We start from the raw sequence: 14088 nt of genomic DNA, 5'->3' as shown, positions 1-14088 counted from the left end.
CTACTTGAGAAATGTTATTTCCGCTAGAACTGGGGAGAAGTCTGCATTAAAGGAAGGTGTGCTCTACAGCTAGAAGGATAAGGAGGCTGTCATTGGCATTAGAGTGTGCTTGTAGTAAAAAGCCTTTGAACACTAGTGCTAAACTATGAAAAGCCAAAGGGTACTTGAGCACAGAAGCTCTAGGGGCACAAACGTGTACTGCAGTTATGTTTTGCGGTGTGTGGTAATTCTTTGAGCCTGTGTATATGTGTATCCCTGTTTGCTTCTGAACCAGTTTAAGGGCATAAACAAGGAGGGATTAAAACTGTCATGCAGTTTCTTTTTATTTTTTATGGGAAAAAGGCATAAAATGAAGAGTACTCAGATTTCTTCCTCTTTCTGAGTTGCAAATTCATGTTTTCTATTCAGGAAAACATCTGAAATTAGGCAATTTCCATTGTCTTTCATGATGAGGACTTCCAAGCATACAGCTTGTAAAGAAATGTCATATATTGGGATGTTTAAAAAGTGTACAACTTGTGATAGGTGTAATATGGCCAGCTTGCAGAAATATTGTCTGTCCTGTGTCCAGGAAGGTTGTGTTCTTAATTAAACATGTGCTGCTTGAAGCCAATTCACAAAAACATAAAAACAGAGATAAGATGGCAATAGCTGTCAGATGTGCAGCATCTCGTACTGAGGAAGCCTGCTGCCCTCCAACATGAAATGCTGTATCTTTTTAAAGGGTTGTTAACTGAAGTTAATCTGGGAAGACAAGAAGGTAGGAATGGCAATGTCAAAGCATTATTGATAGTGGACTACAGTACAGGCTACCACAGTATTAGGGCATTGGAACTAAAATTTGACACTTGGTACCTTTAGAGTCCCTGTTTTCTGTGCTTTGTTACTGCTGCCATTCGGACAGGTGCCACCCACACAGTGTCTGTGGAAATAGGAATGTTACTGAGAGCTGACTTCTCAAGTTACTACGTGGAAATGTGAGTTTAGTGTGGGAAAATGACACAAATTACCAGGTTCTTTAAAAGTACGTTTTCTGATTCACAAACCCTGAACCAAGAGTATTTTTGTTTTGTTTCTTCCTTTGGCTAATTTATATTGATGTCCTTTTGGTTTTTATCTTCATTGGTTCCTTGGAATCAAAAACTTGATTACTTTTGTCTTTATAATGCCTTTGGCTACAAGGAGCAATTAGAAATACAGATTGCTTTTTCTCCCATGGCATTACAATTAACTGCATGTTTTGTTTGGTTGATACTGTTCTTACTTTCAGCCCTGATAATTCTCTCTCTTATTTTTTCATCATCAGGTTTTTTTAATGTCTCATTACCAGATTTTTTTCCTTTTTGGATCATTTCTTCTCATTAGCATTTACAGTCTTCAGTTCTCTTCTGTCTTTGCTTGTGTGTGTGGTATATTTTGTCTTTTTAAAGTTTCTTTTATTGTCCTATATGTTTGTTCTTTCTTTTGTCCTTTTTTACCTTTTGCTGTGTATCATCTCTTCTTGCTCTTTGTGGGGTTTTTGTTTATCCCCTCTGTCCCCCAGCTTACTAGCCACCCAGCAGCTGAGAGTATTGCCCTTGCAGTGTGGCTGAAGAACCAGAGGAAATACGAGAGAGCAGTTTTCACCATCATGTTTGCAGCAAAATACCATTTTTGGAGTGGACGTTTTCTAAAGCTGAAAGACCCAGATTTTGTTCACGCTTATAATGTCTAGCTTAACTAATTACACAGCATTTCTTCCCATGAGGGAGCAAAACCGTTGGAAAGCTCTTGCTTTCTGCTGCTGTTGAAGTTTATGTTACAGTCTTGCTTCTACAGATTCCAGATTAAAGATTTTGTGTTTTCTAACAGTCACGTTCAACTTAGTGAAAAGTTAATTTTTATTCTACTTTGAATAGCACAACTGTAAGAACTCCTTTTTAGGCAGCACAAGGATCTTCAAAGGCTCAGGCTAACATGTATTTAATGTTGTATCTGTGTGTTCCAAGGGTATTTTATTTTGCTTACAGTAACCTGTCATACTTACTAGTGACCATTCTGTCTTTCCGATTTCTTTATAGGTTGGGAAGCAATTTCTTTTTAAAGATCCACCTTTCAGGAGGGCTCTACTCAAAGATAAACCATTAGTTGTAGATTCATAAGTTTAAGATGAATCACCAGATTTCTACAATTGTTCTGTTTACTTGTTTTACTTGATCTTCTGGGCTTTTGCAGCATGTGTACATTCCTGCCACAGAGCAAGTGATCTTCATGTGAGGAAAGACTGCTGTTTATTCATGCAAAATTCTTAACATATCATATGTCATATGATAGGACAAATGATAGGTCTCTGCTGTAAAGTATCTCAGATTTTAAAAGGCAAGAACAACAAGATGTGGAATAAAGAATGATGTACGGTTTTGATACAGTTTATAGGAACTGCAGATTTGTTAAAGAAGAATGACAAAAATTAGCATAAAGGAACTTGCAAGATCCAGGAAAGAGTGTTCAAGTCCAGTGACTTTATGGAGAATACCTGGAGGAAGAACACCAGAATTGGTATGGAGGAAATATGCTGTAAATGTTAATTTGAGAATTAGAGAAAGAAAAGATAAAAAAGCAAAACTTTGAATGGAATGATTGTAAAGGAAGGGGAGGGATGAACAAACCAGATTTGAATGATCATAGTTTAGAGCAAACATGGTTGTTCAAAGGAAGACATTTTCATGTTTTTAGGGCTTTTGGCTCACTTCCTGGAGAACTGAAGCTCATCTGATCGCTGTCTCCTTGACAGAGTTCTTGTGGGTCCTGGGTTAATGTTTGGACTTGATGATCTTAAAGTTCTTTTCCAACCTAGTTGATTCTATGATTCAGTAATTCTGAAGATGGCCACTTTCTGCAGGTTCTAAAAAAATGGCCCTTGTACAAGGGGAAGAGTGCATTTATTGGATCGACATTGTATAGTCCATGCAGGAAATATGTTATTGGCATGTCAGCACTGTGGAAAGTGTCAGTAACCTTTCACATCTTACGAGTTAGCAGCAAATCCAGACACAAATCAGTAGAAAATTTGGCTTCATTATTTCAGTTACTGAAGTTTACAGTATTGTTACCAAGTGTTTTTATATGGCAGTATCCAGCACTGTGGGTAATGCTGATCCTGAACAAAGCCTTTTGGTGTCTTTCTCGTCAGAGTAGTGCTGCCTTTCTTCTTTTAATGTAAAAGGATGGTGGTTCTGCTCAGTTATTTTCCTTTGAGGTAGCTCTGGAATTCACAACTTGGCTTGACAGGACCATAAGCCAAGGCTCTGCTTTCACAAGAAGAAGGCTGGACCAGCTGACTAGCCTGGCTCCTTCCTGACCTATACTTCGCTGTAATTTTCTGAGTCTGACCACTGAGTCAGCTATCTGTCCAAATAGCACATTTTAATCTAAGTGCCTCTAACACATTTAAAACCATAAGTGTCATAGTAGTCTTGAGATACTAATCTTATGCTGTCTTGATTTAAGTGATGTTATCGGCAGGGTAAAACATCAGTAAGACCATAACAAAACACCCTCTGGTGTCAGACCTCATCCTCCCCTTTAAAGATTAAACTGTACTTCATTGACAGTTGGGGTACTGAAGGGCAATTTGAAATACATTTAGCATGAGGAATGACTAGTTTAGAGTAAGTGGAGGAGATGATTAAAAAGTAAGGCTAATCTCTGCTGTATCATCTATCAGGAATTCTGGATGTGAGATTAATTTGGTTCCTTTAGACATGCATATATTAATACATTTATACTGTGGCTAGAAGGAGTGTGATTTTGGCACTGACAAATGTACAAAACGTTTAAAAATAAATCTCAAGGAGAACTTGCAAATTCAGGATTTGATAAGTAGCAGCAGATGCTGCTTTGCACTAGACTAATATCATACAGATACTGTTAAAGCATCGGTAACACAAGTGTACAAAAATGAACAGGCTTAATTGATATAGCAGAAAATGCAGTTTTACTTGTTAGTCTTGTAGTATGTACTTGTATTTTTGAATTGGGGAAACAAAGTAGGTGGTGGTTTTGGCATGTTAATAATGAGTTCCAGGCCTGGATAATTTACCATTCAAAAACTTTAAGGAATGGATAGACACCTGTTTGTAAAATTGAAGTGTTTTCTCCAGAGAGAGATTTTATTTAGAATACCAAGCACTTTGCATTGAGTTAATGAACATCTTGTAACATTTACCTTTGGAGCTGTCTAGCCTACATCTTGACGTTGCTTTCTAGTAGACTTGCAGTTCCTGTGTTTATGGTCCAGTTGTATATGTTAGATGCTTCAGAAAGTTTGCATTCTAGAGGAAGAAAACTTTATCTCCTGGGTTTGGTAAACTTCACTTGGAGTTCTTTTGCTTTCTGTTTGTGAGGAATGTATGGATCACATTTACATATTCCTTTACAATGTGGATTTTAGGGAATCTAGCCAATACTTGTTAGTAAAACTTTAATATTTCCATCTTTCTAACAAACTTCTTCATTCCTGTAGTCATCAGAAGTGATTTTAAGTGTTATGACTCTGATCTGCTGTAGTAGTCTTTGCTACCAAACTTCTGGCCATTCACTTCTCAGTTTCTTTCGCATCTTTAGCTTCAGTTTCACCTCTTCTCTTTTGTGCTTTTCTTGAGGGTGGAAGTGCCATTTGCATTATACAATAATAAATTGTCTTGTATTCCAGGAGAGGGTTTTCTAGTGGAAGGTGGCTGAAATTGGAAATGTCTTTTTTAATTTCCAATTGGACCAGCTAACTGTAAACACCCTGTTATGATACCTTATTAAACCCACCCTACTGTAGCAACTTACAGAATGGTTTGATTTTATGTTTTTCAAATGTGCTAAAACTTTGCATATATGGTTTTATGGATCATTTTAATGTGAGTGATAGAGGTGACTCATTGAAGAATCAATGCAATTTAAGAACTTAGAAAAAAATTGCCAATAGAACATAGATTAATCATCTGTATTTGTGATATAAGGGGTAATACTGCACCACATTGCATTACCAGGAAAACAGAACTGCTGTAGTCTTGCTAAATTGTCACTTTGCACAAGATCATAGCAAGTGGGAGAGATTGGCTTTCTCCAGATGATATAAAAGTTGGAATTTCTTTTTGTGGGAGCTTATAAATAAATGGAGACTGGCTTGACTCCAGAGAAACGTTTAGCTCACAAGAACTTTCCGTAGACATTTAAATCAAGTATTTCATGTTTATGAAGCTCATAGAAACATTTTAAAAGTTCATACAGAAGAAACATTCAACAGTGTTTTGCCTAATTCATAACTTTGTCTGGAGATGAGGTGTGTGCATATGTACGTGCCACAGACATTTGTTTCAAAACACATAATAAAATTGGGAAGTTTGTAGAAAGCTCCTGGGATAAAGAAGCTGCATGTCTTAAAAGCAGACTCCCTGCCTCAGAAACCCTGAGCACATGGATTGTGTAAAACAATGATGAGCAATGTTTGAGGAGAAATATCTATAAGCATACATGAAATTATCATCCTTATGGTAAAGAAATGGTCAAGGGCTGTAAAAAGCTTTATTTATTAGGAGTTGTAACCCTTTTTCTGTCTGTAACCTATGCTGTCACATCCCACAGTCCTGAGGGGATTTAGCTGTGTCCCAGGGCTCTGGATTCTGGGTTGTGCCCAGCTGTGTGACCTTGGCTCATGCTGCTGGGAAGGAGCTGTGAGAAGGTCTGCAGGAAAACAGGAATAGTCAAATTGCAGGTAGGATTGTTAGTAGCTCGAGGACTCCACAGGTAAATACCAATGTGGAACATTTAAAAGCCTAAACTGGAAAAGCAGGGATCAAGTTAGGGCAGAAATTGCTGAGTTATCAGGTCAAGATGTAAATGCTGATGAAGCTGGTGGAAGATGGTGGCTCAGCAGTACTCAAGGATCAGTCTCAGAATCACAAAGGCTGACCCTTCCCAGCTGCCTCCCAGTCTAGCAAGAACTCCTCAGGTGCTTTACTGGGGTGATGAACATATTAATATTTAGTATCACATCCTCAGCTTAGTGTGTTAACTATTAATTGGTTTACATTTTAAAGTTTGTATATCTTGCAAACAGCTTTTCTCTGGTCTCTCAGGTAAGCATGCCGGAACATAGTGACTCAAGGCGTAGTAAAGTATAATTCAAGAGATACATCAGTAGTAATTGTAAGGGTTTGGCTTTGCACCCTCTTCCCTAGAATAAATAATTAAAATTCAGCAAGTTAAAGCATACATCATGTACCTGCTCCTGGCACTCAGGGTTTCGCTTGAAAGTGTGACAAGAGTGCTGTCTTAGGCTTGTTCCTGTCCTTAGAGAAATCTCCTTCAGTCATGGTACTGTGAAGTCAAGCTGGTTCTAGTGTTACTGGTGCTTGAAGAAATTATGGAGTGTGACTTCCTCAGTGCAGCAAAGCATCAGCTGTCAGGCTAGGGACATGTCTCTCCTGTCAAGTCACCCTGTGTGTGTAACTTTCTTCTGTGGCATGACCAAAATGTGCTCACTACATCTGTCCTATTCAGTGAATCAGAGCCTGCTGACATGGAATGCCTGCGCTCCAGGCAGCCTGGCTGAAAATCTCTTACCTCTGGCTTCTGGCTGTTTTAATTGTACTAAATGGCTTCTTGATAAGTGAGTTTGTACAGGGCTGGCTTCTTGTCAGTTATCTACTTAATCTCTACTGTTATTTCAGGGCACTTATCCCATCCTTTCTGAAGTGTTTCAAGTACTCTTCAGAAGGTTACCATGCAATATTCAATCCTAGCTATCTCTGTCTATGCCACTCTTTCTAAAGAAATACTTTGATGCATTGTCACAACATGCCTCCTGTGTTGCTGTTGTCTTCCTTACACATCTCAAAGTGGAAGTACTGGATGACGAGATTCTTGGGGTAGGCTCAATATAGCCACTCTAAATACTGAAGATAAGCAAAATATGACAGTCACATAGTACACCGAAAGTCTTTGGAAGGAGATACAACTTTCATACCAGCATTGGTGGGATTAGGATTTTGATCTTTCTTTTTCTTCAGACACTGAAATGATGTTATCACACAACATAAATGAAGCTCTTAAATCATATCTAGGTCATGAGTCAAAATTGATAAGTCTTGGAAGTGCAGAACTGTACATTTCCTTTTTTCACCTTCTCTGTTTCTTTAGCTCCTACCCTTTTCCGTAATAAGAAAATGTTTTTATTTATTCCATTTTCTTATTTTTATCCTATGCAATGTGGACTTAAATTTACTTGGATCCTAATTATACATTTATCTCTGCTAAAATACCCAAATGTCCACAGAAATCCTTGGCACTTTTGGGGTGGGTACATGCAGTACATTGCAGGGCTGGAACTTGACTTTGAAAGGAGCATGACAGAGTTTAATAAAAATTAAAAATGAAAGTAAGAATGATTTAGGCCTCTTCTTGAGTGATGAGTGATCCGTGATTAGTTACATGCTTCTTTTTAAAGAGACTGTTTAAGTAGCATTACCACCTATTAAAATGAATGTGCCAGCTTTAAATTCATAATCAATTATCCTTTGACTTTTTATAGTTGTCTTCTCTGAGGAAGAGAGAGAGCAGCTGAGAAAGTTCACAAATAAATCTTACCTTCTGGATAAAAGAAGCCGTCATCATGTGTATCTTGGTTTAATTGATGTCCTTCTGGCCTATTGCTATGAAATCCGTGTCAATGAAGGAGACAAGAACGTAAGTCAAAAAAAGTTTCAGGAAGTTACTGCTGGACCTGGACCCTTTGCTGTCATTTAGGAGACTTACCTTTTAAAGTGAATTTACTTCCAAGCATTAAAAATATGAAATTAAGTTAAAATCAAAGATTTTACATCTCTAGCTATTCGGATGCATGTGGGAATTGTTATGATTTCTAAAGATTTCTGCTCTTCTGGAGCAGTATTGTAGCTGTAGAAGAGAACTGCAGTTGCAGGAGACTCCAGACAATTGTTTGTTTCTGATTCATGTTGTGATGTGTCTTGATTTATGTAAATTTAGAGTTCACAAAATAATTACTCTTTTACATTGATGTTTCTTCCTTCTGTGGTTTGGACAGTTCCATAATAGGGAATTACAACATAATAGGTATTATTACAAACAGGTATGTGTAATAATACCACTAGTGATTTGGATTCTGAAAGAGCATGGGAAATCATTGTCTGTAAGACTAAAACTATGCATTAGGCTACCATTATATGCCTTTAAAAAAAGTGAGGTTTTTTGAGAGTTACTTTGGTGGGTACCTTTTTTTAAGCTTATGCACAGAGCATAGAATCATAGGACAGTTAGGGCTGGAAAGGACCTCAAGATCTAGTTCCAACCCCCCTGCCATGGGCAGGGACACCTCACACTAAACAATATCACTCAAGGCTTCATCCAACCTGGCCTTGAACACTACCAGGGATGGAGCATTCACAGCTTCCCTGGGCAACCGATTCCAGTACCTCACCACCCTTGCAGGAAAGAATTTCTTTCTTATATCCAATCTAAACCTCTGAAAGGTGTTTCCTGGGGGCATTCTGGAAACCAGAGAGAGGCATTTAAAACTTTTTAAATTGACACACATTAAAGAAATGATAATAAAATGCTAATGCAGGGTGTTCTTCTCCTGGTGTTCAAACACTCAGGGAGGTAGGAAGGCATGTTTCCATTTTCAGGATTCTGGTGTTCACCCATCTCTTCCACAAGCAGCAGCCAGCTTTATGTTCTGTATCCCAGGCTTTGTACAGGATATTAAGAGAAGAGTGGAAATTTAGTATGGATTTCATGCTGTGCTGTGGACCGCTTGCCTTTTTGAAATGGACTCACTTCCCAGATACAGCATCTCCTCTGCTGATATTAACCAATACAGTGTTTTCTCAAATACTTTTAATCAAAATATTAGAACATATAATCCAAATCATTCTGTCTTAATCAGACTCACGTGTGGGGCATGGATTTTAGAGTGACAGAAATATCCAGACCTGTTTATTCAACAGAATAATCTGGGATGGTTGTATTGTGTGCTAGTGTTGCACAGAACCACAAATACACCAGGAACACAATTGTACCATCATTTAGTGACCTTTGCAATAACTGTATGGTATATGTGGAAAACACACTGTAGTCTTTTTTCCTATTCTGTTCTTTTACACACACCCCTCCAAGATCTTCAGGCCATACAAATCTTTACTAGAGCCAGGCATTCCTGGCTTTATGCCCTAATCATCCCACTAGACCACACTACCACACAAATACTGTGAATCTGTAATGACATTTTACATGTACTGCTGGCTTTAGTAGCCTCTTTGAAAGCCAGAGTTTTGAGCTGTTTTCACGAAACAAAACATTTGAGTTTGAGCTTTGTTGAATCAACTTTGTTGCTTGGTGAAAAAGGACAGAATTCCACTGAAAAACTGTTTTTTTCTGTGATTGCTCGTGTATTTAAAAGGCTTTCTACGTAGGCTAGATATTCCCAATATGGAAACCAATTCAGTTATTTAACATCTGCATTGCAATATAATTTTTAATGCTGTCCTGTGGCCATTTCAATGCACATAAAAATAATTGCTGCTTCATAGTCACAGAGGTTCTTAAATTGCTGTCAGAATGTTACCTTAAATAGTTTGCCAGCAGTCTTGAATGTTGAATTAGATAACACTTGTTTTAAGGTCTTCTCTTAAAATCAGGTTGAATCGTCTTGGAACATAAGGAAACTGAGTGCAACATTGTGCTGGCTGGAGGTAAGTTAAAACTTCAGTTTTGCATTACCTGCTTGCTGTATTATTTGGTTTTGGTCGTGGATGTTGCTTTTGTGGAAAGCTTACTCTTTCAGTATAAAGATGAGTTAAGTAAATGTCCTCTTTTTAATAAATGTTATGGGAAAGATTGACTTCTGGACTTCCAGCTGCTATCACCCTCCACAGGCTGTGTATGATCTCTCATCTGTCTGGGAATGGGCTGCCTTCTGGCTCATTCTGGAAAAGCTGAGGATAAGCACTACAGAAAAAGCTGCTTGTCCACACACTGTCCTGAGCTCCTGGGCTTGATTCATAAGTTCTGACTTTTATTTAGGAAGTAACTGTAATTAATCTTCACGTATGTGTGTACAACTCCATGCTTAGGGCAACAAAACAGAGCTACCTAGCTCCTTTATCAGAAGTCATAGATACCTTCCTATTTAATTGCCAAAAGCATGTTAAAATAGAAAGGGCATATCAAGGACATAAAAAGCAGAGAATGTAATTTCTTAAGTGTTTGTGTGTCCTGTAAGTCTTGCCTCAGATACATGTTTTAATAACTTTTAAAGCTGGCAGGCCCTGATAAAACAGCTTATTGTTCACTTCTGGGTTTTTTGACTACTGAACTCTTCTTCAGCCTTCCTAGTTCATTATTCTGCACTTCTAGCTCACTCTTTTTCTTGCCTGCAAATGAGGCACCTTCTGGCTCCTCCTCAATTCTGCTGTGTGGCTTCAGAATATATTGGGGGAGCATAACTGGGAAGCCCAGACATAAATGGAAAGCCAGTGATAGCAAAAGCTTTTACAACTCAACCTAAAGGTGGTTGGTGGTTCTTTTTCTTCTCACCTGTCATGGAGAAGGTGAATTCCATATTCTTGTAGCAAAAAGATTTCAGTTCTGTGGTTGTAGAACTTTTGTCTCAGGGTTTAATGATTGTGTGATCTTTTGGATGCTGAATACTTTTGTTTCAGGTTTCTTGCAGTTGGTGGTTGTGTGTTGCTTTACCTGCCCCCTTCTTTGCAGCATTATTGCCACGTGCCTATTTGTTTAGCTGCTGTTAGCCCTTTGAAACCAGCATAGACTAGAGGAAACAAACTGAATTCTGTTCTTTGCACTTTCACTTTGTTTACTGGAAGCACACAAGCCTGTATCATTAAGTTATGGTCCTGGAAGTGGACCAGAATCCAGTTTCTTACAATGACAGTAAGCTAGAAAGAACTGTCCCATCTTCATTCCTAAAATTACTGAGCCCAGTATCAGTTTGCAGGATGAAAAATGGAAATTGACAGGATTTTTTGGGTTCAGTCCTTTAAACATCTCTTACAGTGGTGAAGGTTATGTTCAATGCTGTGGTTTTCTAGATCTGTTTTAATTAGTTTCCACTGAATGTTCTGCAGTCACAAAGGAGTACAGTTAAAATGCAGTGATTGTCTTGAATCTCGATTTCTTTTCAGATCCACGTCCGAACATAGCGAAGGAGCTTTCTGCATGTGCTCATCCTATAAGTTCTTAGTGCAGTCTGTGCCAACAGTATATTTCACACCCAGAAAATTCAGTCTCCTGGCACCAAGCTGTTAATAACTATATCTGTTCTACAAACCATGTAGAGGCGGGTGTTTTCATCAATCTGTAAACAAAATTGCCTCAGCTATGGTTTGATTGAACTGACTGCCATTTTGCTGTGTGTGACATGTACACACCTTAGAGTCTAAATATTAAATAAGAAAACATAAATTATTTAAATGCTTACCGGTGCTCCATTAAAATGAAAAATGGGTTGAGGTAGTTCTATAATGCAAAAAAAGTGCTGGCTGTCAGCAAAGCATTTTTATTAATTTGAATAAATTGAAAGTTCGAGATGAAATAGGTGTTTTGATTTGCATTCATATATGGAATATTTTGTCTTGAAAAGTGAAAGCTGGAAAGGAAATTACTCTCTTAAGTTAATGCCTCTGGCCTGGGTAAATTTGAGGTCTTCCTCACTTGTAAAGAAGGACAATGAACTGCTTTCCTTGAGCAGGTATATTTATCCCTGTCTCAAATATCTGTAATTTTCATGAATGACAAAGTCATGTATCATTTTTTAAAGAACTTAAATGTACATATGTATTTTGTTAATATCATGTGGTTTTAATTTTTCTTTATTCTTAAAAGGCTTTTTATAGGTTTCCCTTTAATATATGTAATAATGTAGGACAGATGTAATATATCGCTTTAATCTAAAGGATGGCAAAGGCTTGAGTTAGATGTTTTATTCTAATGTTCTCTAAATTCTCTTTTCTAGTTCAAAACCACTAAAACATATAGGACTTCAGTTAACCTGCCATGCAAACTAAATGTGCAGTGTCTTGTTTCTATTTAACATGTTGATTTCCATAGCTATTAAAATACAGTTTTAGATGAATAATATATTCAAATGTGCTCTATTCTGCTATGATTTTTTTCCTCAAAGGAAAACAAACAAAGACTAATTCTTTGTATAGGAAATCACACAGACTAATTCAGATTTTTCACTGACACACACAGAGTTTCACTAATATTCATGATGTCCTGGTATCTTTTGGAAGAAGAGTGCTGTGCTATCCTCTGTACAGACATTTTGGATTGGTGACACGTGCCTTCAGTGATACAGTCATGATACTGCAACTAGGTAAGTTTTTTAGGGATTGGAAGTGATGCTGCATAGCCACATTTGGTTTATGTCTGGGGTTTCTAATGGTTTCCTCTAATCTTTTGGCCAGTTTCAGCCACAGTTGATAGATAGTGACGTTTCTGGGCATCCTGTAGTTCTGTGAAAATGGGGCTGGGGAGAGAACAAAATTGTGTCCTTAGCAGGGAAAAGCCCTTGAAGCAACTAATTTATTAGCCAGAAATAATGTATGCAGTTGTGGTGTAAACTCAGCTGTATTATTCATGCCAGAAAATATTATGAATGAAAGGTACAAATAAATTTCATTAATCATCTTTAGAAAAATCTTTGATCCAATCTTGTATTTTGATAAATCAAGATTGTCGAACCGTGATTTGTAAAGCTTTAGCAAAAGGGTCTTAAAAGTGTTTTTCTCTATACTGTATTTGTCTGTAAAGAGATTTTTCTGTTGGACAAGAACATTTTAATGAAGTTTTTGTTATGGTAGGTTAGATGCTATAAATTTTTAGACCCTATTCTAAAGGTGTCTTAATGTTTTTATTTCAAAGAGGATCTCTTACAAGTATAGCAGTAATCACTGTGTTTTCTGTTATTCTTTAATTACCTGACTGAAACAGTGTTGAAAAAGATTGGAAGGATTTCTGATAACTTCCACGATTTGTCTCCTACAGGAAGTTTGTAAAGCATCATTGTCTTCATTTATTCCAACTGTTCTGTTTGATTAAGGTCTCCTCATTATGGTTTTGTAGTTGCAAATCTGGGCAGCTTCTCTGCATAACTTACTGTTTGAAAGAGATACTGTTTTAATTTAACCTTAGTCAGTGATGATGAGATTTTGACAGAAAGGAAGCTTATCCTCATGTGGACGTTCTGCTCTCCTTGCCAGCCTCTTTTTCTAGAATTACATCTTCTGTTGGTCTGTGTGTTGTGGTTTTTTGTTGTGTAACTGAGCCAGTCCATTAACTCTTTTCCTTTTTCCTGTTCAAAATAACTGAATTACCATTCATAATTCCTAAACTTTTCTGTTGCATGTGCAATACAGAATCACACATTTAAGAGCAAGAGGTGGATTTGTAATTCATGTTCAATGTTATAGCTCTTTGTAGGAATAAGGCAAAATGGTTGAGATGACTGTGCAAGTCCAGTGGTAGTTTGGGAAGATGAGAGATCCATTTTTTATCAGCATAAAAACTTGTTCTTTTAGCACTTCCTATATATTTTTTCTCTCCCAGAAGAAGAGGCCAAAATCTGACTTGCATATGTCATCTTAGTTCTCTGCTTGTTAGTAGGAAAAAAAGATAGCTGTAAGTAACAGCTGAGTAGAGCTGTTCATAAAAAAACCAAGCAGTAAATACCATGAAAACAATTTTATTGCAAAATAAATAAATAATAATAATAATAATGGAAATTTAATTTAAAAGTGAAGAATGAGAAGCTGACTCCACACTATGTATTTGTAGCTTTGTTTTGTTTCACATTCAGGAGTGGAGCTGTCACCTTAATGACTGCAAATTATCCTTTCAGCAGTGACATTTATATATATATTCCCTGTTTATCCCAGACATCTTTCATGTAACAGAACAGGCTTTCCAGTCTATGGTTATTCCAGCTTCAGTTGTGCAGTTGTACACAGCCATGTTTTATCTTGGGTTGTTGAAGTGACTTGCAACTTTTCTATTTATTACTACTTTCAAATA

At 37.3% G+C, this 14088-nt stretch overlaps 1 protein-coding gene across 1 annotated transcript in view; it reads left to right on the top strand.

The window, feature by feature from the left end:
- SHQ1 (SHQ1, H/ACA ribonucleoprotein assembly factor) overlaps window positions 1-14088 on the top strand; it is a 54143-nt gene that overhangs the window by 12586 nt on the left and 27469 nt on the right. Inside the window, exons 9-11 of the mRNA XM_034066556.1 lie at window positions 7565-7719; window positions 9690-9743; window positions 12268-12391. Coding sequence (XP_033922447.1) covers window positions 7565-7719; window positions 9690-9743; window positions 12268-12391 — 333 coding nt within the window. The remainder of the gene's footprint in view (window positions 1-7564; window positions 7720-9689; window positions 9744-12267; window positions 12392-14088) is intronic.

Source organism: Melopsittacus undulatus, chromosome 9, assembly GCF_012275295.1.
Source record: "Melopsittacus undulatus isolate bMelUnd1 chromosome 9, bMelUnd1.mat.Z, whole genome shotgun sequence".
In the NCBI taxonomy this organism is placed as follows: domain Eukaryota; kingdom Metazoa; phylum Chordata; class Aves; order Psittaciformes; family Psittaculidae; genus Melopsittacus; species Melopsittacus undulatus.
The sequence above is the reverse complement of the archived record's forward strand: the minus strand, read 5'-3'. Positions and strand labels throughout refer to the sequence as shown.